Source organism: Ramularia collo-cygni (genome assembly GCF_900074925.1).
Source record: "Ramularia collo-cygni strain URUG2 genome assembly, contig: RCC_scaffold29, whole genome shotgun sequence".
Taxonomy (NCBI): Eukaryota; Fungi; Ascomycota; class Dothideomycetes; order Mycosphaerellales; family Mycosphaerellaceae; genus Ramularia; species Ramularia collo-cygni.
In genome coordinates this window covers 202477-226869 of record NW_019716283.1, presented here as the reverse complement: position 1 = coordinate 226869, position 24393 = coordinate 202477, and the positions used below count along the sequence as shown (strand labels likewise).

Here is a 24393-nt window from a genome sequence, read left to right as displayed (position 1 = left end):
TATCGAGCAGCGGTTATTAAGGGAATTAAACCCTCGCCCTTCTAGGTACGGCATTTAGCCTACTAGAAGGAGGATAAAGTTCCGAAAGCGGCTACTTCCTATATAGCTAGTTTAACTAGCCGGCTTTTATATAAATAGCCCGAAGGTTGCTTAGAAAATAGGCACTTTACTATATAGAGTCTACGGACCCCGAGCGCGACGCATGTAATGCGCGCGCGCCTCTATTTCCTAAGACCCCGAACTAAGGCTAGTTCGTATAGGGGAAAGGAGGTAATTATAAGGGCCGTATAAGAGCCCTTATAATAATAGGATTAATAGAGGTAGCTAGATTAACTAACCTTAGAGAAGGGAGTGTAATATAACCTAACTACTTAGCGTAGGCTTAGCGTATGCATAACTCCTACGTATAGCGCACATTTAACCTACAAGAATTAGTCTTATCTCTAATCGAGTAATTACGGGTGTCTAATATATTACTACATCTTTACCCTTATAAGCGGAGCGAGTTATAGGCCGCCCTTAGTTAGGCGCCTAGCTCGTACGCGATAGTAGGATACTACGTTTCTTTATTTAATACTAGGGTTATCGGACGTACCCTACGTCTATACTAGCGCTAGTAAATTAAGCCTTCGGATACGGTAGAGGTTAACTAGAGGAATTTATAATAGTTTTAATAATAGTTTATTTAATAGGCTTTATAGGGATCCTACGTCTACCTATCTGCTATCTTTCTTACTAATAGTCCACGAGGCCGTAGACTCTTCGAAGGGGGGGGATTTTAATAGGAAGGCACTACGGACCCCACTTACCTTACTTTAGCTTTAGTTCGATAGTGACTCAATCCATGACATGATCGACGATACTATCACGCCTTCTCTTCTCGTGAGCGATGTCACAAATCAGCGCAGCTTATCATGACATTGTGCAATTGAGTCTCTTCGTGAAATCGGACCACGTCTATCGCCGCAGAGGTTGTAAGGACAACGCGACAAGCCCGTGCTCTGCACACCACATTCCGATACGGATAAGATGATGCTACATGTACTCGCCCCATCGGATACGGCGGATTCGAAAGGAAAGAAAAAGAGCCTTAAATAAGGTAGACAGACTGGCGTCGAGCAGCGCACATCTTATGTGCGACACCTTGAAGCTGTGCAAATGCAAGCTTCGCAGGACATCGGACAAGGTTTCTACGCGAGATAGTTCGATGCGACGTCGGCACTGTCATCTTCTAGCAGGATCGATCCTTGATATAAGGCACACGGTCGCTGTCCACCTTCGACGCGCTGGGAAGGTGCACCAGCGCGAACTCGGAAACCCGGCTGTGACCTGCACGCTCTCAAGGAAGCTTACGAAGGAGCCATCTGGACCGTGCCTTGGTCAAAGCCCATTGACCTTCGTTTTACTGTTGCGTGGGTCGATTCGGTCTCGTCGAGTGACTTGAGCTCAGCACTGTGCGTTTCCGCTCTTGCTTCCACTCGAACCGTGTAAGCTATGCCTCGTACGCCTATGCATCATCATCTAGCTTTCACTTCCAGAAGCCGAGGAAGCTGCGCAGGCCGTCGCACATTTGGCGGCGCCCTGCGTATCTACCGTTCATCGTGGCCGCAGCCTCTGCTATGGCCAGAACATACTCAGGACTATCGGCGGATACCGACAGTACTGGTGTTCTTGCCCTTAGTACGGTGACCAGAGCACAGGACTTCTCTCATCCGCAGCGGGATAATGACCGCTGCTGGTGAACGAGTGAAGGGACCCAAAATCTTGCCAAATTCATGTTTCCACGGTATCTGCGGCCTCCCCCGCCAACAACGCAGCTTGTTCAACCAGTCCTTTGATTTTGATGTCTGGCTGTGATCGCGAGCCGGGGAGGGTGAGAATGATCGAGTTTCACGGCATCTTTATTTTCTCCTTGTTTTCCTAGGGCGAGTGCTTGAGTGACGCGAATTACTTCCTTGGGCTTGTAATAAAAAGGGGGGTATCACCGACCGTTGAAACGTGCTCACCATTAACTCCAAGGCCGCCTCCATCCAATTACTCCATCTGAGTGGTCAAGCAAACGACACAATCTCGCGCGATATGCGAATCGAAGGGAAACATCAACTTGATTCGCGATATAGCTCTGCAAAATCGCCCTACATCTCTGTTCTTCGCTGCCAACTGGACGGTCCGAAAAGAAACTGTGCTTGGGATAACATCTCACACAACGACAGACGCACGAGCTCGAAAAGGAAGTGTTCTCGCCCCATTGTCAAGAACGAGGGACATGCGCAATGCTCATGGTCCCCGTGTGACTGCAGGACGGAGGCATTTTCCGCAATGTTCTGTGCTGATCTTGTCTTCCGCCATCTCGACCAGCATTGTTTTGCAGACGACCCACCGTATCGGACTTTGTGATCTCAACGAGATGAATTGCGAAGCTACGCTCACCAGATGCGGCAGGGTAGTTTTCTTTGCTTATTCAAGGACGCTCCCTAGTTCTCTAGGGAGCGAAGGAGCCTCGAGGAAGTGACTTGATGGAGGAAAATGGAGAGGTCTTCGTAACAGAGATGGCGAAAAAATACAAATCTCACACGATGGACATGTTTGATCTTCCAAGACGACAATCCCATCAAATTTGAGTCTTTCATTCAGTGATCATTCTTCAGCATCAAGTGTTGAAGAGATGACTCGTCTCCCAAGACAACTGTTTATCGTGATACAGCAGGGAGTCCCAGTTGCATGTCGTTCGTCAATTTTTGACTCTTGGGTGCGCTCTCCGCTCACCGTCAAAATTTGATTGGCACAAAGCACGTCTTCGACCGACAGCAGGAAACCGTTGCACGTCGGAGCGGCGGAGAGGTATTCCGGTTTGGTAGCACACTGTTTCTCTCCCCGTTTAATCGCATGTTCATCATGCGCCTCGAATTTCAGGCACACCACGTGGAGACGGCATGGCTTCCATGAAAAGCAAAATCTGGTACCGGGAGCGGGTTCAAACGCTTCCAGGCACAAACCACCGAGGCACCGTTGTTCCTGCTCCACCATTCATTTACAACAAACGGTACCTTTACAGGCCTTCTCGCATTTCTGCGGCTGGTATGTTGTCAGCGCTAATGGATGTTCATCGGACGTCTCATCTGATGGTTCGAGCGGCCGCTCATGTGAAGCATATCCACGGCGCTGAGGGCGACTGCAGATTGAGTCTCCAGTTTCTTGCATATCGGGATTCGTCTAATCCACTGGGAGACTAATCTGGGAATACTACACATTCTGCGGTACATGCTGCGTAATGACACGCCGAAATACCTCTCCCTTTATCTGATCCCGCTGCTGTGTTGTTTCGCTATGCTTCCAGAGGCCTTCTGCGTCTGATTAGAGATTGAACTCGCGAGAATGCCCAATGAATGACTGAGTGGCACCCTGGCTCATCAGTCTGGTAAGCCGGCCGCGGTAGCTAGGCGGCAGCTTGCCAGAATGATGCGTGCCTTCCTGGAGAGTAATCCCACAACGCCGTACAGTATGGCGATTGCCTCGTGTTGTGCTGACCAGAGTAATTCCCGAGTGCTCCGTCAACGCAAGCCCGCAAATCTGATCTCTAAGCTCCTATTCAACGGTCAGAAAGCACACCACTCAAGGAGAGATAGCCACTTACAGCAGGAAGGTCCAGGAATCTGAATGGCTTGATGGGTTTGGTTTCCTTGGCTTTCGGCGCCACTTTTGCCTTCTTGGACTGCTTGCCATTCGACTGAGATGAAGTCAGAAATTGCGGGAAAGTGTGACAGATTGAACGTACATGACCGTTGAAGGATCCGTCAAGGTCATTGCTGTCCAGCCCATCGTCCCGGTGGCTATCGACAGTGACGTCCTTTCCGGCGTCTTGATCGCTCAGAGCATAGTCGAGCGACTCGTAGTAGTCGTCGGCAAGGTAAGAAGCCACCTGAGTGCGCTTTCACTTACTGGTGCGGGGCACCGATACTCGTGCGGCAGTCATGACTACCGAAGAGGACGTGTTGATGGAGATCAAAGGCAGGATTGTAAGGTATTGAAGTTCGGATGGTGTCGGAGTAAAATCAAATGGGAAGCCACGCCAACCTAACGAGAGTAAAGTAACTTTTAGGCACCAGTCTACTAGGTACACGCGATCAATCACGACGTGTTCTGAAAGGTGCGAAATAATACATTATCTTTTCCCATCAGGGATTTCCAGACGCGATTTCCAGACGCAAAGAATCCTTGGGCATCTGGCTTCCGCTGCAAGCCAAAAAGACGCTACATCGCGGCTTCCATTCGCATACGTCTGCACTGGAGTAGAAATAATTCTCACCCCTCCTGGAAATGTGAACTGACCTGGGGGTCGGTGTGGAGGCTCTGGGTGTCTACTGGGCACGTCCCTCCTCAGCTGCCGACGCTTCATCAGGACTGCTCCAGTGCCTGTTCGTCTTCCACTGAACCCGAAGTCAGTCGCTCATATACGCCTATGACAAGAGCATAGATGCAGAGCGAAAGGCGTCTAGCAAAGCGAGAGCTCTGTGGCATGGTGCATGCGAGCAGAAACAAGGATGCGAGAATGCCCGCTCCAGACTGATGTATGGCGGCCGAGCGGCACTTCTTCGTGGACGAGTGGACGGGGCAATAGACACTGGCATTACCAGGCACAGACGCTCCTATCTTGCTCTTCGTGAGCCAACGGCGCTCAGTCTCTGCGACTGTTGTTCTCGAACCATGACTTGACTGCAGAACTGCCCTCACGGGCTGTGAGAAAGACTGCGATTGGCCTGTTAGCCACAGCTCCAGTTGCGTCTGACGAATCACCCACGCTGCCTCTCGCTCTCGTCCAGTCCTCGAATGAAGTCTGTGTCTTGGACATGTCGGGTATTCTGGGCTCGATCTGCAATCTCCATGGCTCGTAGCTTAAAGGTCTACCATTGGTCAGCACAGGATCGCATCGAGACAAAGCTCAGAACCCACATCATTCAAAACGTCGCCGACTTCCTCATCCTCGAACAACTCCAGCATCCTTTCCCCAAGTCCATAAAAGCGCTGCGCCTGAGCACGAATGTCTACAGACTTGGGATCAGCCCGGAGAGCGTTCATCACGCGAGGTCCTAGAGGAGCAGGCATATCGAGAGACGCCAGAGAGCCAGATGATGGCCCAGCAGGCTTCGAAACGGCCAGCATTTCAGCTAGCCAAAGCGGAAGTTCCAATTTGGTGCCATTATCGATGACAGAGCCATTGTTGAGAGGTGTCAACTGAGGCACTGTGAGCTCAAATGTGCAAGGTGCCTTTTGAGAGTCGGTGAGGATGGCATCCGGAGAGTAGTACGAAGCCATTGTGAGACGAGTGAGACGACGCGACCTCGACGCGTCGAGCTTTTGACGTCGAGTCTCCGACGTGTCGATTGTCGGGTGAAACTTGTCCGAGCAGAACCCGAGTAATGGGGTCGTCAGAGAAGCCCAGAATGTGACGAAGCGTGACTTGTAGTCGTCTTCGGCGTGACAGCCTGGTACATGTGGCGATGGTAATCAGTTGATGGGCGCTTGCGTGGATTCTTCTGCCTGGGATGCTGAGCACAGTACAAGAAGATCCACAGTCGCCCAAGTGGCGGTTGGCCCTCGCACAAAAGCGGGATTGTCTTGAGGTCCTCTTCTCTTTCTCTGTTATTCACTGTGTCTTAAATCTCCAAAAAGGATAGCACTTGCAGTTTGCCCGTGTTTGTGTCGTGGTGTTCGTCGGTTGCCGCCGCTCGGCTTGAAGCTTTCAAACTTCCGTCGACATCATCACCACAAGCTGCACAACACATTGCATGCATCTCTTCAGTGTTGTGCTACCCGCTTGCATCTCAACACCACCTCTGCAGCTTCCCGTCGTCAGCTTCTGACTGCCGAGCACACACAGATCATCGATTCTTCAGCTCAATTGTATTGCGCATCATCTCTCGACACCGCCGACCCTCGGGAGCTATTGCCGATCACATTCATCGAGAGGTGCTCGTGTGAGCAGATCAACTGGCCCAACGATCCACCATCATCACCCGATTACCACCACGATCATCCGCGACAGCACGACAACTTGTTGCAAAGCTCCTCCCGCTGTCGTAAAGTCGCCACTACCAATGACACGGCGAGTGACCGCCACGAACTTTTCACAATGACGGCGGAAGGTGCAATTCACGATCGCGTGTCCGAGCTATTGGGCGCGGGCAACGGCCCTCAGAGCAATGGAAGCAGTCACGATGATTCACGCGCAACATCGCCTGGCGCTGTGGCTCGCAGCGATGGAGAAAGCGACGCTGAGCGCCTGGGGCGGACACGGGCACGAGTGTTTCCTTACCAGAGATACCTGCCCTACGAGACGGAATCATTGGAACAGCGAGAACAGGACATGGACGAAATGATCAAGCATCTCTATGTTTCCATTGCTGCAGGCGACTTCATACCAGGCGCCGTGCACTGGACCAAGGAGATTCGTGGCTGTATGGCTCTCAAGTTCGACCTCACAAGAAAGCAACGCATATCCTTGGTGAAGCTTTATTATGAGCTCGCCCTTGCCCCGGGCTTGGAGTACGCGGCACAGGAGCGTTTCGCCAGCATGTTCATGGTCCTCACCAAGCGAAAGCACTACCTACGACCTGTCAAGGACCTCATTCTGGACTGGCGGCCTCTTTACAAGGAGATTAAAGCGTTTGTCCTGCCTTCGGAAAGCAGCACACAAAACCCCAACGTCAGCAAGAGAAACATTCGCACACTCACAAAGTTGTGTACCTTTGCGCAGCTCTTCTTCGACCCGGCGGAGACACCGGCCATGCTGGAGGAGTTCTTGCCGTTCTACAGCATGTCCTTTGCAGAGCACGCGTTTGTKGTGGTCGGACTATTCAATCTGATGTTACCCACCACTCCGGCCCCAGAGGGTGACGTGAGCCTCATGCCACAGCACTACCTCCCGACGTTCTTTCATCTCTGGTCGACGGTCAACAGATCCGCGATGATGGATGCGCGTTTTCTCGACATCCTCTCCCGTTTGGCTAGAGACTGTCTTGGGGCACACCAAGTACCGTTTGGTGCGTGTGGTATCTACACAGAGGAGCAGTCATCGTTGATATTCACGGCTGTGCTGAGATTGCTTGAAATTCCCGTTGGACAAGCCACGACGCCGTACAGTGCACACGTCGATGTCGCCGTCGGCACAGGCTTGTATCTGGAGAGAGATCCACGAAAGCATCCGCATTCGCATTTCATCGCGAGGTGGATAGTCATGTCTCTTTCGCCGCACTGCCTGGAGGTCAACAACCTAAAATCCACATTACACCAGCTTGAAGGGCTGATACAGGGCATCGAGACATTCTTCCATCCTTCGAATTCTGGATCATGGACCAAGTCTCTATCGCAACTGGTATATTACCTCGCCGACTTCTTCGTCATGCGCTGGAACCGCGAGCAAAGTGGCGAGTACGATATTCCGGAGGATCGCAAGCTGACGCCCGAAGTCAAGCGCCGATTTGTGCTTTGCCTGAGAGACGTGGTGTTCATGGGAATATATGCGAAGAGTGGGACGGCAATGAACTACAGTCTTAGCACCCTTCAGAGCCTCGCATACCTCGAGCCGACGCTCATTCTTCCAGGCGCATTGCAGCGCATCTACCCGGCCATGCAGGGTCTGGTTGAAGTACATCGAACCGTGTCCTCCATTCGGGCATTGCAGATGCTAAGTCGAGTCATGTCCAAAACGCCTGGATTTCGGTGTCATTTGACAACATTGTTGGGACTCGCCCTACCTGGTGTGGATGCCAATGATCTGGACAAGACCATGCATAGTCTTGCCTTCATCCAATCAGTGTGCTACAATATTCCTCTACACGATCTCACAAAGCAGCGCAAGGTTGAGCATGGCGAGCTCAACGGAGACCAGGAGATGTCTGACACTGGTGGGGATTTCGCTGCGCAGGAAGGAGGCACCGGACCCGCTGTTGAATGGATAACAAATCAAGTCGCGCGTTTCGAACAGGAAGGCCCCGGCATCGAGATCGATTATGCGTCCGAATTGGACGCTGAAGACGAAGCAATGCTCCTCAAATCGTCCACGGCTGGTTTCGCGGAGTTCCTCATCAGTTTCCTTGGACGCGTTTTCACCTTGCTACAGAACTTGCCTGATCCAGCGAGGGTTAAGAGCGGCGGGCCCGAGGAAAATGTAGTCAACACATTGCCGGCCGCATTCGGTCCTCTGCTTGCCAGTTTGAGTCCCGAGCTCTACGACGTTGCGTTGGAGCAAATCGCCCGATTTGTATCAAATCATGTCGTACACCAAGCGCGAGATGCCATGGCCTTCATCTGTAATGCTCTGGTCAAGATCTCACCCAAGAAGGCGCTCCACCGTCTACTGCCGGGCTTAATAGCTAGCATCCGGACCGAGATCACCGAGGTTGGCGCTGGTTCGACCCGTACAATGGGCAGTGAGATTCTTCCCAGAGATAGGGCGTTGATTTGGCATGTCTCTCTGCTAAGCATGTGTGTGGTGCACGTGGGAAGGGACGTGCTCGACTTCCAGGACGAGCTTTTCGACATTGCAGCTTTCATGCAGGACAACTGTATTGGAATTCCCCTGGTGCACGTATCGAACTTTGTTCATCACCTGCTGCTCAACCTGACAGTAACCTACACGGTCGACTACTCTCTGTATAACCAGGCAGACCTCGAGAAATGTCTGACGGAGAACAGCTGGGGTTGGAATGCGGACCCATCAACTTTGGACATCAAGTGGCATGTACCTGTCCAAGAAGAGATTGATTTCGCTGTTCGATTGTTTGAAGCGCAATGCGGACGTGCGCTGAAGGCTTTGAACGACCTGGTTTCGGACACTGCGCCTGTGAAGCGCGACGGGGTCGGTAAAGACTGGTCTGATGATGTTTCGAGTAACCTCGTGCTGCTGCGCTTGGTCATCTCGGGGATGTCTCGCCTCTTCCGCTCGGACGACAGCACCGTCACGCCTTATGTGTTTACTGATTCCAGTGCCGCAGGCAGCAAAGTCGCTTCTATCCACGCTGGCGATCTTGAGCTAGACGAGTTGCTCGACGATAGCGGGCTTGATCTCGTTGAGCCCGAAGAGGAGAAAGTCAAGCGTACATTCCGATACCCGACAGGCTACCCATTGGAAGTTGGAAGCACCCAGTATCAGTCGATTCATCAGCTGCGAAAGACAGCAGGAGAGACGCTCCACAAGGTGCACGCTTTCCTCGTCAAGAACCAAGAGGATGATGTGCCTTGTTTCAATTCGCTTTACACTGCATATCGCTCATGGTTTGTTGACGTTGGCATAGAACGCTCCGCGCATGTCCTCGATAGACTTACCCGCTTACTGGGTGCCGACATCCATCCTTTCAAGTTTTCTGGAACGAGAAAGCAGTACCCACGACCGCTGCTTGTGAGGAGAGCAAATCTTTATCACTTTCAACGCCTGCGATACAATGAACACACCAGAGCCGCTTCAGATCTCGACAAATTGCTCATTCTTGATCTTGCACATTCGAGCACGTCAGTGTACACGGACATTCGACGCACAGCGCAGTCGGCAGGCGAGCAGGCAATGAAGAGTATCATTGGTGCCAAGCCTCTGATAATCCCGACCCTCCTTGATGCCATGGAGGATGCCCTGAAAAAGGGCGAGCATCCGAGAATTAAAGGCGCTGTCTTCTCGCTTCTGTTCGGCAGTCTTGCAAAGCCGATAGGAAGGAATTGGAAATACGCCCCGCGCATGATCAAATTGTACATTCAAGCATCGGAAACTGACCGGCCGAGCATACAAAAATTGGTGGCTCAATGTAGCTTCACCATCCAGGACATGGTCAAAGCAAACGACACCATGGTCATTCTCGACGAAGCAACGCTGGAAGACGCTTGGCCTGAAGATTGTGTGGCCGTCTCGAGAACCATCGCGTCCACCAGGGAGGACGCCAAGGCTCTCGTCCCCAAGAAGAAAGCGGGCATCGTCAAGAGACGTGGTGTGGTGGAGCAGCGCAAGGCTGAACTGGCGGCCGAGCTCATCCAGAGTGTTAACAACAGTCACTGGAAAAAGGCGAGCCGGACTGCTGTTATGGCCATCGGTCTCGACTACCGCTTTGCGACCATTTCGTCCGACAGCATGCTGGATCTCATAGTGAAGGGAGTCATCGACCAGCATCCACAGCTCCGGACGCTATACGCGTCCGCGCTGAATGCGATTTTTAATTTGACGCAGACGAGAGCACTGGTTGGGCACAAGTACGAGAATTACGTGCTTGATGATCAGAACGACCCCGACGCAGTTTCGGTCCCAACGGCTCCTGAAGATGAGACCTGGACTCAACGCTATCTTGAGTCATTTGCGAAGCCCGAGGCAGAAGCATACATCGACAGCGACTATCCTGGCTGGTTGGTCTGGCAAAAGACAATGCGCGGATTCCGAACTGGTCCAAGTCGATTAGAGTATGATGACGTTGAGAAGGCTGCCCGCCGTAAGATGGGACAGCATATCGATCGCAACTGGCTTTCGACATATTTTGGCTACATGAAGCAAGAGCCCCGTGACGGCGCCGATAAATTCCGCATCTCCAGCTCCATGATTGTCGCATATGCGATGGATCTCATGGCCGATGGTCTCACCCAAGTGACATTCGAAGACTTCAAGGATCTCACAAAAGCGGTGTATGGTAACGGCTCCGACAAGCATCAGCACCGGGCACTGTCCGAAATACTGGGAGCTATGCTTTCGAGTTCGGAAGACTTTGCGCCAGAATTGAGGACTGCCATCTGGGACTTTGCATTCCCCATCGTTCGTCGAGTGTTCAGTGATGGCTTGACGCCGGAGAACCAGTCCTATTGGACATCATTCGTTGCCATCATTGTCAGCGGCAAGGATCCACGCCRAGCCTGGCCTTTGATCGACTGGTTGGCGGGCTTTCGCCTCGACATGCAATCAAGTGCGGCCTTCAAAGAAAGTTCAAAGATCACACTTTTGCAGCAGACTGTCACCGCGGTCGGCTGGCACTTCCAGCTTGATCGCCCAATAGTACAGGACATGTTGGAGCACCTCGACCACCCGTACAAGAGCGTTAGAGAAGTAATGGGTAACACCCTTGCCACCATCTTCCGGACGAGATACCACGAGTCGTACAAAGACGTCCCCACTCTGCTGGATGCGCAAAGAGCGGCGTCATCGATTGGCACCCGACCCTATCAACCGACCGAGGAGTTTTCTGGCATTATGAAGAATGTCCTCGAGCGTCTTGAACAGTGGCGCCTCCAACGTCCCGCTGGTACCCAAACACCCACTGCGTACACGCAAGGGAGCAAGACGGTTCTTCTTTGGCTAGAGGGTACTCTCAACAACTACGACTGTACCTCTCTCGTACCATTCTTCCCAGGTCCTTTCATGGAAGAGCTACTCCACATGATGGACATCAAAGAAGACCCTGAACTGCAAGCACTCGCTTACCTCGTCTTCCGCCACTTGCCCAACATCCCGCACCGCGCCGGCGAAGACAAAGCTTTCGTTGCTTCCCTGGTCAAGATTGGACGGCAAGCACACTCATGGCATCAGCGGCTCCGAGTCCTTATCAACATCCAGGTCATCTATTTCCGTAGTCTCTTCCTGCTGCCGGAACAGCAGGCCGAGGATCTTTTCAAGTGCGTGCGCGAGATGCTTCACGATGCGCAGCTTGAGGTGCGGGTGGGCGCTGCTCTCACGCTTAGTGGCATGGTGCGATGCTCGCCCGTCGACTTCCGCAATAAGAAGGTGGAAGATCTGAGGAAGCACTTTGCCAACATGCTCATCAAAAACCCGCTGCCCAAGCGTAATAGAGACGGCCCAAAGGAAGACAGCACCAACGCTGCAGCCCAGGAACAGAACAAATTGGTGCTTACGCGTCACGCCGCCGTACTTGGCCTGGGTGCGCTCGTACAGGCGTTCCCATACACCTCTCCACCGCCGAGGTGGCTGCCTGAAGTACTCGCAACCCTGGCAGGACGGGCTGCAAGTGACCCCGGGATGGTGGGCAAGAGCGTCAAGACTGTGCTGAGTGACTTCAAGAAGACGAGGCAGGATACCTGGCATGTCGACATGAAGGCAAGTCATCTCCACCAAATTCCATCTCCCCATGACAAAACTAACACTCACTAGGCTTTCACTCTGGAGCAGCTCGAGGACCTAGAAGGCGTGTTGTGGAAGAGCTACTTTGCGTAGGTAATGCGCCGTGCTACATCAGCATCATTGTGCGAGAGTAGGGCGGGTCTGGATGACATGATTGTCACAAGGGTGGACTGATAGACATAGAATGGAGTAGTGGGGAACATGTCGTATCCTGGCGTTTGAGCGGCATTGCAAGGCGTATGTACTATAGAGTGTCTGTACGCGACTCAAGATCATCACGACATATCGAAGTTCTCTGGCAACGTCTTGTTTTAGCCAGGCTCGGGAGGCCTTTCAACTAGTTGCGGAACGATGCAGTGAAGGGATGTTCGTACGAGTCAAGTTAGCGAAGAGGCATCATGGCGTGAACAGTGATAAGATGCTGCAAGTGCGACGAACCAGCACGGGGAACAAGGATTTGTGATGTATGTGCCCCAAAACTGCTGTGTTTGTCTTGAAGCCTACCACGGGTCGTCAGTATATTGGATGCTGTCATCGATGAAAGTGCATGTACTGGTGCGGCTACCCGCTTAGAACTACTTCCTCCTCCCATCATACAGTTTCCAGCGACACGGACACGGACAACATGACTGCCGCAATCATCGCCTTGCTGCCGGGAACGGAACGGTATCTGGCAGTCGTTCACAGCCTTGATGGATTTGGCTGTCGATTGAGGCAGGCAAATGCTTGGTTGCTCTGAAACCTGCATGCTCGCGGCGCCCGGGAGCTCCAGTGAGGCGGAGGCGATGCTGCATGGTCGAAAGTCGATGTAACCGCCGGGTTGCGGGCAACGATCCGAATGATCGCAGACAAAAGGCAACCTCATGAGGCCGCTCGGTCATGAGTCTTGAGCATGCATGCGTATACAGCACAGCACCAGGGCAGGATTGAGACACATTCGAAGGACGAACGCAGGACGGCATAAAAAGACATTCCGCATCCTCGCAGCGCAGATGGAGAATTGCCAGTCAGCACGACAGAGACATCCTTGCCTGTGATTCAGGAACCCGCGAGGATGGCGTATCGTCCTCTTGACCACGGTTACCACTACCGCGAACACGAGCACGAACAATTCGACGCGTGCCCGCCCCTCCCACCACGACGTTATGAACATCCATACACCTATTACGACCGCCCACATCCCTACGACGACGAATACAATGTGAGAACGTCGCGTGCTCGTGACTCGAAGAAGCACAGGACAAGCCCGGATGAAAAACATCAGAGTCGAGAACGGAATGTGAACTTACTCGGCCGGCCAATCCCAAGCGTCTTTGTCGATTGTCCTGTGGTGCGATCAATGAACCAAAGTGCTGCGCTATGCGATCGTGTCGCTGTCKGGGTCAATGATGTGTTCTCGCGTTTGGACAGCGATGACTATACCTATCATGATTTGCTGGAAAGGATGAAAGACACATCGTTGAGAGAGGGCAAAGATGACACCAAGCGTGAAGACCAGACTCGCGGTATCGTTGACTTTCGCAAGACGTGGTTATATGCCAACTCGCGGCTACCGCCTCACCTGCTCCCGGTGAAGCTCTATATCCCGACCTGGCAGATTATCTGTATGGCTGCAGAAGCTTCGCTAGACGTGTATCGGCGTCCGCACAAAGGCGAGAAAGAAGACTTTGTAGAGGCAGACTGGCGGCAAGGGACCAAAACCATGGTTGTCAACAGTCGGAGGATGGATGAGCAGAATGTCATCGTGATCGCGATCAGAGGCAGCAAGTGGAACATTGTCGACTGGGGGGTCAATTTCAGGCCCGCTCCTTCTGAGCCTACCGGGTTTCTTGACGATGCCGGGAACGCATGTCATGCTGGATTCCTACAAGTCGCGCGAGCGATGGTCGTGCCCATTGCTGCCAGACTTCGGCATCTGCTGGAAACAGAGCCCTCTCGGTCGCCCAGCTCGTTGCTCCTTACGGGCCACTCTGCCGGCGGCGCCGTAGCAAGTTTGCTGTACATGCACATGATCTCTGTCACGTTAGAGTCTGAGCTGAACATCCTTACCGGATGCTTCAAGCGCATCCACTGTTTGACCTTTGGTGCCCCTCCTGTAACGTTCCTCCCTCTCCAGCATCCCGTTTGGAGCAAGAACATCTTCTTGGCTTTTGCCAACGAGGGCGACTGCGTCGTCCGAGCGAACAAGGCATACATCAGCACTCTTGTCAAAATCATAGCTGCACCTTCACCTCTTGCAATGTCTCGCAGTGGAGATGGGAAGCAGGGAAAGCAGGGAAAGCAAGGGCTGAGGCAACGCATTTCTCGGTCAGCGCTCAGTACTGCTGTTTCCACCGACGCAAAGTACAAGCCAATTTGGTAAGTCGAGCTGTTCGTAAGCGGACGTGAGCTCACACTATGTCATTTAGGTGGGAGATACCTCCGGCAACGCTCTCGAACGCTGGGCGCATCGTTCTACTACGAGAAAAGCCCATGGACCGACACGAGATCGAAGCCGTGCAGGTGACCGATGAAGAACTTCGCGATGTCATCTTCGGAGACCCAGCGATGCACTCTATGGAGCTCTACAAGTCAAGGATTGATCGTCTTGCGGTCGCTGCTGTCACTGGGAGGCCAGCCGGATGAACACTCATAGATGCCTTATCTTTGATAATGATTCTCCAATCAGCAGCACTCGAGCTCGTCGAAGCTACCACCGGCTTCCGTCGTCCGGCGAGCCGCTCTGCCATTGCGCAGTACTCCGGCGGCCTTCAACACGGATTGCGCGTAGAAATTTTCATAGTCAAGCAGTGGCGAGGAACGTTAGTTGTAGCCAGCGTTGTTGCTGGCGGGGATCGAACGGCCGCTCGCTCATGAACAAGACAAAGCGAAGGTCCCGCATCAAATACCTAGCATGGGCACCGCTGCCACCGCCACTGCTGCTGCTGCATGTACCTTACAAACCCTCGGAGTCATCTCTGAGGTCTTATAATAAGCGCCTTCTGGCCATCAAATGAACATCCCGGATGGCATAGAGGTCCCGACAAGGTGTCCATCATTCGAGAGTCTGTTATGGATTTTTGTGGTGAATCATTTTCGATGAACCTTTGGTGAACCTTACGTCTCACAAATAGCTTTTATGCAACGAATGAAGCCACACTTACTCAGTTCATGCTGAATCCAGCAGAACTCTTTCACATGAAGAGTCACAGCCTCACACAGAAGCCACAAGATGACGTAAGCGCCTAGGCTCTAGTACATGTATCGTTCGTCTGCTACACATGCAACAAACTACTCTAGATCAGAAGTCCGAAACGATGCCGCTCACTGTTCTGAGCGATCATGACGTTAGCYGCATACTCCACTCCTTGGACAAGCAGGACATCGAAGCACTGCAGGAGAGCCTAGCGGATGCGCTACACTGGTATTCATCCTCCAGTGATGCAGTTGAYTGCTGCAGCGACTTCCAGCCTGAAAGAACACATCTAAAGCGGAAAGATGGCTCGACTACGCTTTTTATGCCTGCCTCGGGCATTACTGGTCAAGGCGTCAAGGTACAATTACATCGACTTCTTTAGCTTCATCTCCCGATGTTAACAAGAAAAGGTGGTCAATATAGTTCCTCCAGATACAGCCGGACTCCCCACTATTGCGGACAGTCAGAGTTTGAGCTCCGGGGACTCTCGCAGTTCGATCAGTTCGCAGTCTCGACAAGACTCTCTGGCGTCAATAGAGACATCGTCATCTGCTGTGCCAGCATCTGTGTCCGATGCGTCTGGGGGTCTCAGCAAGATGGGGATTGCATCAGGATCAGTATCGACCATTCGAGGCTCATTGACTCTTCTTGATAACCTTGGAAACACCACAGGTATGCTATAGAAGATAATTCCGAGATGCGAAGCTAATTGGTCAACAGGTCTCATAAACGCAGAAGAAGTCACGGCTTTCCGGACAGCGCTGGCGTCGACAATGCTTCTCAAAAAGCGCCACTCTGTACACGATGTCACTGTATTTGGCGCTGGTAAGCAGGCATACTGGCACATTCGACTTGCGCTACTGCTTCGAGGCCCCGAGATTCACCACCTCAATATCGTCACGCGAAACTTTGAGAGCGCACGGAAGTGCATCAGCCGTCTTTACAACCCTCAGCCAGACGATCCGGACTATGTCAATACCATCGGAAGTGGCTTCAACAGCAAAACGAAGAAAGAGATCCTCACGCCGTCACACACGGAGTACCAGAGACTTCTAAAGCAGTAAGTATTTAGCATTCCTGCGTCGCAAAAGTATGTGCTAATCTTCGATCTTTCTTCATAGATACGTTCGAGCAAGCAATGTGATCTTCTGCTGTACTCCATCCACAACTCCTCTTTTCCCCGGCACATATCTCACAAACCCCGAGGGACGTAAGAAGGGCAGGTACATCGCGCTGGTAGGAAGCTACAAGCCAAACATGATAGAGCTCCATCCAGACATCGTGCGGTATGCTGTTGCACCACATCACGAGCACAAGCACATCCATAAACGGCAGAAAGAAGGCGGCGCGATCATCGTCGACACCGTCTCGGGCTGTTTGAAAGAAGCGGGTGAGGTCATTCAAGCTAAGCTGGCACCCGATCAAGTCGTCGAGCTGGGTGAACTTTTCATGCTGAAACGAGATGCTGAGAAGCGGATGAAGGATAGAGGCGAGCAGGAAATGGAGAGCGGATGCAAGTTGCAGGAGAATTCTGGTTTGAGGGAGTGGCTGGACAAGGGAAATGTCATTTACAAGTCAGTTGGGTTGGGGTTGATGGATGTGACAGTGGGCAACGCACTCATCAAGTTGGCACGTGAGAGGGGCGTTGGAACGACCATTGAGCACTTCTGAGGAGTGGGAGGACGTTGGCGTTGCTTGCAATCAGACAGGGACGCTGATATGAGAAGCTATCCTCAGCACAGTGATGCTTTCGATTCCTTCACTACATCGTGAGCACTCCTGCCAGCTAGCAGGGTTCTGAAGATACCTTGCAGGTATCGTATTGAGAGCGCTGTCAAAAGCGCTCCTCGAAGCCATCTCTCTCGCTTCGTCAGCTTCAAGTCGTCTTCCCAGRTCTGCATCAGTGAAGGAATTCCATGAAACCACTCCTTGAACCTCTCGCTCTCCTCAAATGCCTGCCTGCCCTCCAGCTCCGACATCGCAACTCATCAAGTCAATCCATTCGTTCGTCAATATCCGACAAACTGTCCCAGCGGACGTGCGACTCTGATCATTTGGCAATCAAGTGGACATCGATAGTGCCCACAGTCCAAGTGCGAACACACTTTTTGCTCAACAATCGTAGTCGCCTCGCAGCGGCAGCAAGTCCACCGTCTGGGCCACTCCCACTCCATGTCTGGTCTGCTGGTCGATGGAAGAGTGGAGGTCCACTGATGGAGTCCTTTGGTGGAATCGTACCTGAAAACGTAGAAGGGATTAGCAATGTTCTAGACAATTCCAGTATGGTCCAAATATGCCCGAAGACATCTTTGAATTACCCTACATGTTTGTTGTCCTTCAGTTTACTTACATCGGCGGGCGAATCGCGACCTTCTGTGACTCATCGTCAATGGGTGGCGACGGAGCGCGGCTTCTAGCGAATTCGAGGCGCTCCTTCATGGTTGCGTGTCTCGGTGGCTGGTCCTGGTACCGTGGAGCTTGGATGTGTCTTTGTGGAGCTGGGATGAGCCTACTGAGGTTGATGGGTGAGACTGGACTCTGTTGTGGTGATTGAGACTCGAATCCATCCCTTCTCGCTGGGCTACGTGGAGGCAGCTGTGGGAGTGGGTTGTTGGGACTGAGACCTGGCGATGGGCTCAGCGCAGCCACGTTTTTGCGGATTTGGAGACTGCGAGGAACATCACTCGCCATGTTGCTGTCTTCGCCGGTGGTGACCTTGTAAGCGGTGTTGGGACCTTCAGAAGGCATCATGCTGGAGTCGTGCGAGTCTGCTCTGCTGTGCCGGCGGGAATGAGATCTCGTCTGCCTTTTGGTTGCCGGATCGCTGGCCTCGGTGCGATTGGTGCCGCCGTTGTCAGACTCCTTGGATGACGAAGTGAGGTTCTCCATTTCAATGGAAACCTCTGCAGACTTGCTAGGCAGCGAAGCTCGACGGCGCGGCTCGGTGCAGGTCACGACGCCAGTCTGCAAGTCGAGTGAGCGGCGAGAAAGACTTGAGCCAGTTCGGCGCTTTTGCAGCAGAGAGCGCGGTTCAGAGACGCGTTCGCTGCGGTCTTTGGTCGATGAAATGATGCTCGTGTCTTCCGGCGCGATGGAATGTACCGTCACTGACTGGCTGCCATCGAAGAGCTGCGAGTCGTCAGTACTCGTGGTTCTGGTCTTCAATCTCAATTTTGATGTGATTGTGAAGGGGAAGAACGGCATTTCGAAAGTTGAAAAGAGGAAATTCGCGGTTTAAGTAAGAATTCGACATTACTAAACGATGTGTGAGCAGATGGTTGTCTCAAATGTGGCCCAAAGTGAATGAAATCAACCGCACCTCACTTTCTGTCGCTTCCAGAAATCAATTGCAAACATATTGTCGGCGTGTATGTCTCCGAAAACACTACTCGACGCAGGGTACGAACGTGCGAATGWGCTTTACGAGATCAATGGCAAAACTGTTATGCATGTACGAGAAAGGTCATACAGTTCTGAAAGAAATGTGAGGTGCAAGTAGAGACTGGTTGAACCAACGGTAATACCAGCATCATCATTGTAATGCGAACCAAAACCTGACGCAGCGCCATTGCAATTACGCAATCTGAGATGTTTCGTACTGCACAAGGAGAGAAAAGAACCACCAGCATTTCCTCCTCACCAAAGTGCAAGGTGGTCAAGACTGCTTCCCGCGAAGAGAAGTTGATGATCAGATTGGATTACTTCGAAGCAGTGCTGCTCCTCGTTCTGTCAGGGAGAGCTAGAGACTAGTGATCCGTTTCCCAGGCTATTACAAAATGTCGCTTTCTCACATGCGGGGGAAAGTTTCGCGTCCAACTGACCTTGCTAGAGATACCATGGTCCACTGTACCTTCAGAAGCTGATTTACAGCACCATCTTTGCAGCAGTCCATGCTGCCAGACCGAAGAGACCAATCATGGGGAAGAAGGCGACTCCGAATCCTACTACTCGTCCCTTGCCGTTTTCCGCGGTGGGAGAGGTGTATCCGAAGGCGTACATCTATACAATGTAAGCTGCGTTCATGCAGGATCTGTCTCATTCAACTCACAATCCTGCCGAAGCTCCAGATTGCGCCGAGTGCAGCGGAAGTTTGTGGGTATACAATGCCGGAGAGGAGCATAGTGGCCATGACAGATGGATGGTTCTCGTTGAAGTTGATGTGGGCTCTCTGGGCGCAGTTGAACAGGTACATGGCCTTCTTTTGTTCACCAGAAGTGGCATTGGCCAAGTCTGTGTTGTCCGCCCATGCTTTAGGATAAATGATCTTGGCTGGCTTACGGAAAGCAGCCACGCGGAATCCATGCCAAACTCCCACCTTTTACGATCAGTCAATTGTGGATGCGATGGAGCGAATGACGGAGGAACGAACGAAGCAGGTGAATGCGGTAACGCCGACGACATAGCTGCAATAACAACGCGCGTTAGCTCTTTCGCACTAGATGGACGTGTAGCTTCGATGTTCGCTTACCCATATTCCCTGGGGACGGTGAGAGCGAGCAGTGACATGTCGGCCATGGTCTAGTAAGTGGAGCAGAAAGGGTTCTCTCGAGAGGCGGAGGTATGAAAGCGAGTGAAGTGCGGGAGGAATGTATCGGAGAGGGATGGATGGAATATGTATTTCCTTCCAGGTAAATCCGCAGGGCAGGACTCAGTCGGTCCAATTATATACTAGAGCTGCCCCCAAACGCCATGGCCGTCATGCGGCGACTCGTGCCGTCAGGTTGCCTCGCGGGATGCTCGTGCCTCCGATCGGGGAGATGGTCTCGCCGAAAATATGGAAAGTGGAGTTAAAGAGACATTGCTCGATAATCAACCCAGGCACAAGGATGATTATGCACGAGCAGTTCCCACATGTCCACATGCATAGCCCAGGCTGGGTCCACCCACGCACTTGATGACTCTCGGCGTCGATATCAGCACTGTTGTGGAATGAATCGTTGTCGAACGCAAGGGGCTGTGTACATGCAGCATTGCCTTTTCGGTGAGTCAACATGTCCATGTGTTGTCAAGAATCAAGAGCCGGCCGCGTCGAGGGCCCGAGGCGTCCATGTTTCTTCATTCGGGTGGCTTTGGTGGCTCTCACGTGGCGCGGTCGATCCTCGATTTCCCTCCGGCGACTTCACCTGTTTCCCTCCATGAACAAGGCGATGCAGGAAATCCGCGAGGTGAGAACCATCGCCCCACCATTACTCCAACGTCACACCCGATTCACTAACCACCTTGTCTTGAGCAGCACGGCCTGATGAAAAAAGCCAATCACAAGAGCTTTCAGAACTCGCGTCTGCAGGTAGCCGCAACTTGTAACGAGTTGTCGGGAAACCTCGTTGTTTCCCACTTGCGGACCCGCGGGAATGGATGACAAAGAAGAAACAGAGATTTGAGGGTTTCGCTGCTTTGCGTGGTTCCTGCATCGACCTTGCAACAACAACAACAACAAACGCGACTTCATTCATTCTCACCACACAGCCCCGTCTTTTGCCCTGCGGAGCCAGGGATGGAAGCATGCTGCGCCGAAGCGTGTTAGCATCATGGTGCACCGATGATCGAAAACACAACATTCCAGCAATTTGTCGTCGCGCTTCCTGCTCCGGCAGTGGTGCGTCGGCCGTTGCGATGATGATCCTAACAAAAAGATAGTTTTCAATCGTATGGGCACTTGCTCCGCTTTTGCCAGCTGCTTTCATCCACGACGAAGATGCACGGGACTGATGGAGGTCGTGGGCGAAGATGATGGAGCTTGCAATGTCCGCTGATGATATAGTCCTAAGCCAAATATGATGGCAGCCCTGTGCCGCAAGGCATTGGTGGTTGTTGCTGATGGTACTTTCGGAGAGCTAATCTGAGGACACCATTCGCTTTCACGCGTTTGGACATTTGATGTAATTCCAGAAATATAGACAATTTTACCTCATCATCATGTCTACCTATGCTTCAAAACCTGTCCCTTGTCCGAGCACGGTAGGCTGTCCATCCAACGTAGCCTCCAGCGACCAACACGCCGAAGATGATGAACTTGAAGAAGAACCACATCCAGCTACCTCCCTCTTTGGCCGATGTGATCGGCTTGTTCTTCTTGCTCTTCCTGTCATTCTTGTCTTTGGTGCCCGAAGAGGAACCCGTTGAGCCAGACGGAGAGTAGAGGTTGTTCGTCTCAACCTTGATGATGTCGTGGTTATCCGCCAGCTCGCCTGTCTCCGCGCTGAAGCCCAAATATGTCACAGAGGGGAGCTTGACATTTGGCGCCTCAAAGCAGCGCGTCCACTCGTCCTCCTTTTTGTACATCAAGTCCACGGTCAGGGATTTGTCCTGGAAGTACCGAACCTTAGCCTTGGTGGGAAAGTCAGGGTTCCTTATGCCGCGAGCAGAGCAGCCAGCTACCAGCTCATTCGACTTGCCGTCGTTGGCCTGGTCGTATGAAGTCTGTCCGTCTCCCAGCATGGCCATGACATAGGGGAATACCACACCCGGGCGGTTATTCTTGTATGTGTCGAAGAAAATTCCCAGTCCCTCGAAGCGGTCCTTCATGCCAAACACCGTTCCCATCTCGGCGCGCTCTTTCGTGATCCACATCGCCATACCATCGCCAAAGAGACTACCTGTGCCTGAAATCTTGAATTCCACCTCGATCTCCCAGTTCGTCGCGGTGAGGGGCACACGGCTGAAGATCCATCCAGCACTCGAAGGATGTTGGCCAGAGAGGCGAATGTATTGATCCGCGCGAACGACGGTCGTTCCTCCAAAGTCCCACCACCTGCTCTGCATGTCACTATCCAGGTAGGGCTACAATGGCTGTGTCAGCTGTCGTATGCTGTGTCTGTTCATTCTGGGAATTGGCTTACCATTTGCAGACTGTGTGTCCTCAACGCAATTGACTTGATGTCTGACTCCTCCGCTGCGACAACGCAACTCCATGCTGCCAGCAGTATGGTCACCAACCACAATCCGGGCTGAAAAGCCATGATTGCTCTTAAGTGCCCTCTCGTTTGCCGAAAGTACGCAAACTCCGAAGAAATTGAGCAGTAGCTGTGCAGGACAAATGGCCGGAGCGATCGGTGCTCAAGCAACGGTCAATGGGTGTTGCGCGCAAGAGTACAAGTCGGTAACCTGAAGCTGCTCCGCGAACAAGTGTTCTATAATCAGTAGCGCGTGAGAGCGGAACTCGGACCAGGAGTATTTTTAGTCACCTCTCTTTACCTTATCCAAGCAACGCGCTTTCGCACGCGACTTTTTGCCATTCACGACACCACAATGTCATCATGGCTCACAGACATTGCTTCGTCTCATAAAGTGCAGCTTGGTCTCACTGCAGTAGTATCGGGTTTTCTTGCGGCGAGCGCCGTGGTGGGATTGCAAGAAGCAAGAAGACGATATGACATTCACGATCTGAAGGACTCGATACCAGATGTGGATGCACCTCATGATGTGGAGCGAGTATGCATCGTGGATTATCTCTTCCAAACGACGCTGACTGACTCATAGACTAGATAAATGATTTCGGGGGCGCTGTTCCTGAGGAGGCGGTCGAGCACCGAGATGATGAAAGAAGCGCGGCACTTGCAAGGAGAGCGCGACTGGGAGACTACGATGAAGGTATGTCACCTCCTGGGCATCTTCATGTATCGAGCGGAATCGTATCGGGGCGTGGCAATATTATCTGCTTTTGATTCGAACTGCATTGGCCATTACCCTACCACGAAATAGCATTTTAGATGCCATTCTTCGCTGCATTTCATCAGAATGCTTCATGTGCAAGAACCGGGAAGCCGTACTAACGTCAGCTCCAGCCCTTATCCTAGAACAACTCGCAAGAAATCGGGTCTTYCTCGAAGACGAAGGACTGGCGAGACTTCGAAAAGCTTTTATCATTGTCGTCGGTTGTGGAGGCGTAGGCTCACATGCAGCTGCCGCGCTCGCACGCTCAGGATGTGGACGTCTTCGTCTTATCGATTTCGATCAAGTCACTCTAAGCTCCCTCAATCGCCATGCGGTCGCTACCTTGGCAGATGTGGGCACTCCAAAGGTGAAGTGTCTCGAGAGACGACTAGAGCAGGTTGTACCATGGACGCACTTCGACTCCCGGAACGAACTTTTTGGCGAATCTACTGCTACCGTCCAGCTGCAGCCTTGGAAAGATGGACAACATCCAACTTATGTGATCGATGCCATTGACAATATCGAATCAAAGGTCGCGTTGTTGCATTACTGTGCCACGAATGGCATTCCCGTCATCTCTTCCATGGGTGCAGGCTGCAAATCCGACCCTACTAGGGTCTTTATTGGCGACATATCAGCATCCACCGACGATCCCCTTTCAAGAAGCACCAGGCGCAAGCTGCGAATGCGCGGCGTCAAAGACGGCATTCCAGTAGTTTATTCTTCGGAGAAAACCGGACCCGGAAAAGCGCAGCTTCTTCCTCTTCCCGAAGATGAGTTCAAGAAGGGATCAGTAGGCGAGTTGGGAGTCTTGCCCGATTTCCGCGTCCGCATTTTACCTGTCCTCGGAACCATGCCAGCAGTATTTGGACTTTGTGTGGCGAATCACATCATGCTCGAAATCTCCAGGTACCCACACGAGTACATTGTGAGCAAAGCGAGAGAGAAGATGTACGATGGGATCCTGGGCCACCTCCAAGGACTGGAAGAGCGGACCGCAAGGCACCAAGGTCACGATCCGATCGGCTTGCGCCTTCCCGTTACAATCGACGATGTGGGATACTTGATCGAAGAGGTCTTTCGTGGTCGTAGCGTGGTCTCGGGCTTAGCGAGCAGGCTTGCGTTGACAAGATGGCGGAAACCAGAGGGTGATTGGATTGACACCAGTACGGCTGGACAGAAGGCCGATAAGTTGGAGCTAGACGCCCTTGTGTGTTTGACCAAGGACGAGGTTGCCAAGCATGAAAAGTTGGTCCTCAAAGAAGGGCGTTCGCCAGAGGAGGTCTACGATAAAGAGGTCATTGCGTTGGTGGAGAGACGCATGAGAGAGGAACGAGTATATCGAGCTCAGAGATAGCTAGCTAGACCTACTGCATCTATGGCATTGGGGTGTGAGGACACAACGACCTTTACCTCTTCAGAACGCTTTGCTGTATTCGTTGGCTCTGTAATGGGTATTAAGCAT

The 24393-nt window shown here is 52.3% G+C and overlaps 10 protein-coding genes; 5 read left to right on the top strand and 5 right to left on the bottom strand.

Moving 5' to 3' along the window:
* Window positions 1-3354: 3354 nt before the first annotated feature.
* RCC_11369 (uncharacterized protein) lies at window positions 3355-3973 on the bottom strand (the record flags this gene model as incomplete). XM_023776590.1 has 4 exons in its annotated part: window positions 3355-3585; window positions 3635-3727; window positions 3776-3858; window positions 3940-3973. 4 exons carry the CDS (start codon window positions 3971-3973, stop codon window positions 3355-3357), a joined length of 441 nt encoding a protein of 146 aa, XP_023632358.1.
* Window positions 3974-4675: 702 nt separating this feature from the next.
* On the bottom strand, window positions 4676-5313 carry RCC_11368 (related to DNA replication complex GINS protein PSF3; the record flags this gene model as incomplete). XM_023776589.1 has 3 exons in its annotated part: window positions 4676-4746; window positions 4799-4901; window positions 4951-5313. 3 exons carry the CDS (start codon window positions 5311-5313, stop codon window positions 4676-4678), a joined length of 537 nt encoding a protein of 178 aa, XP_023632357.1.
* An 817-nt stretch (window positions 5314-6130) lies between these two features.
* RCC_11367 (probable proteasome activator subunit 4) lies at window positions 6131-12193 on the top strand (the record flags this gene model as incomplete). XM_023776588.1 has 2 exons in its annotated part: window positions 6131-12064; window positions 12131-12193. 2 exons carry the CDS (start codon window positions 6131-6133, stop codon window positions 12191-12193), a joined length of 5997 nt encoding a protein of 1998 aa, XP_023632356.1.
* A 961-nt stretch (window positions 12194-13154) lies between these two features.
* On the top strand, window positions 13155-14725 carry RCC_11366 (uncharacterized protein; the record flags this gene model as incomplete). XM_023776587.1 has 2 exons in its annotated part: window positions 13155-14458; window positions 14509-14725. The coding sequence occupies 2 exons, from the start codon at window positions 13155-13157 to the stop codon at window positions 14723-14725; spliced, it is 1521 nt and encodes a 506-aa protein (XP_023632355.1).
* Window positions 14726-15360: 635 nt separating this feature from the next.
* On the top strand, window positions 15361-16946 carry RCC_11365 (related to proline utilization protein PrnX-like; the record flags this gene model as incomplete). XM_023776586.1 has 4 exons in its annotated part: window positions 15361-15633; window positions 15686-15947; window positions 15996-16335; window positions 16397-16946. 4 exons carry the CDS (start codon window positions 15361-15363, stop codon window positions 16944-16946), a joined length of 1425 nt encoding a protein of 474 aa, XP_023632354.1.
* Window positions 16947-17284: 338 nt separating this feature from the next.
* RCC_11364 (uncharacterized protein) lies at window positions 17285-18632 on the bottom strand (the record flags this gene model as incomplete). XM_023776585.1 has 3 exons in its annotated part: window positions 17285-17513; window positions 17626-18404; window positions 18600-18632. 3 exons carry the CDS (start codon window positions 18630-18632, stop codon window positions 17285-17287), a joined length of 1041 nt encoding a protein of 346 aa, XP_023632353.1.
* Window positions 18633-19139: 507 nt separating this feature from the next.
* Window positions 19140-19781, bottom strand: RCC_11363 (related to MICROSOMAL GLUTATHIONE S-TRANSFERASE 3; the record flags this gene model as incomplete). XM_023776584.1 has 4 exons in its annotated part: window positions 19140-19274; window positions 19324-19590; window positions 19645-19678; window positions 19744-19781. The coding sequence occupies 4 exons, from the start codon at window positions 19779-19781 to the stop codon at window positions 19140-19142; spliced, it is 474 nt and encodes a 157-aa protein (XP_023632352.1).
* A 485-nt stretch (window positions 19782-20266) lies between these two features.
* Window positions 20267-20634, top strand: RCC_11362 (uncharacterized protein; the record flags this gene model as incomplete). XM_023776583.1 has 2 exons in its annotated part: window positions 20267-20440; window positions 20509-20634. 2 exons carry the CDS (start codon window positions 20267-20269, stop codon window positions 20632-20634), a joined length of 300 nt encoding a protein of 99 aa, XP_023632351.1.
* Window positions 20635-21206: 572 nt separating this feature from the next.
* RCC_11361 (related to vesicular integral-membrane protein VIP36) lies at window positions 21207-22234 on the bottom strand (the record flags this gene model as incomplete). XM_023776582.1 has 2 exons in its annotated part: window positions 21207-22055; window positions 22115-22234. 2 exons carry the CDS (start codon window positions 22232-22234, stop codon window positions 21207-21209), a joined length of 969 nt encoding a protein of 322 aa, XP_023632350.1.
* A 289-nt stretch (window positions 22235-22523) lies between these two features.
* On the top strand, window positions 22524-24285 carry RCC_11360 (probable ThiF domain protein; the record flags this gene model as incomplete). XM_023776581.1 has 3 exons in its annotated part: window positions 22524-22706; window positions 22760-22865; window positions 23060-24285. 3 exons carry the CDS (start codon window positions 22524-22526, stop codon window positions 24283-24285), a joined length of 1515 nt encoding a protein of 504 aa, XP_023632349.1.
* Window positions 24286-24393: the final 108 nt, after the last annotated feature.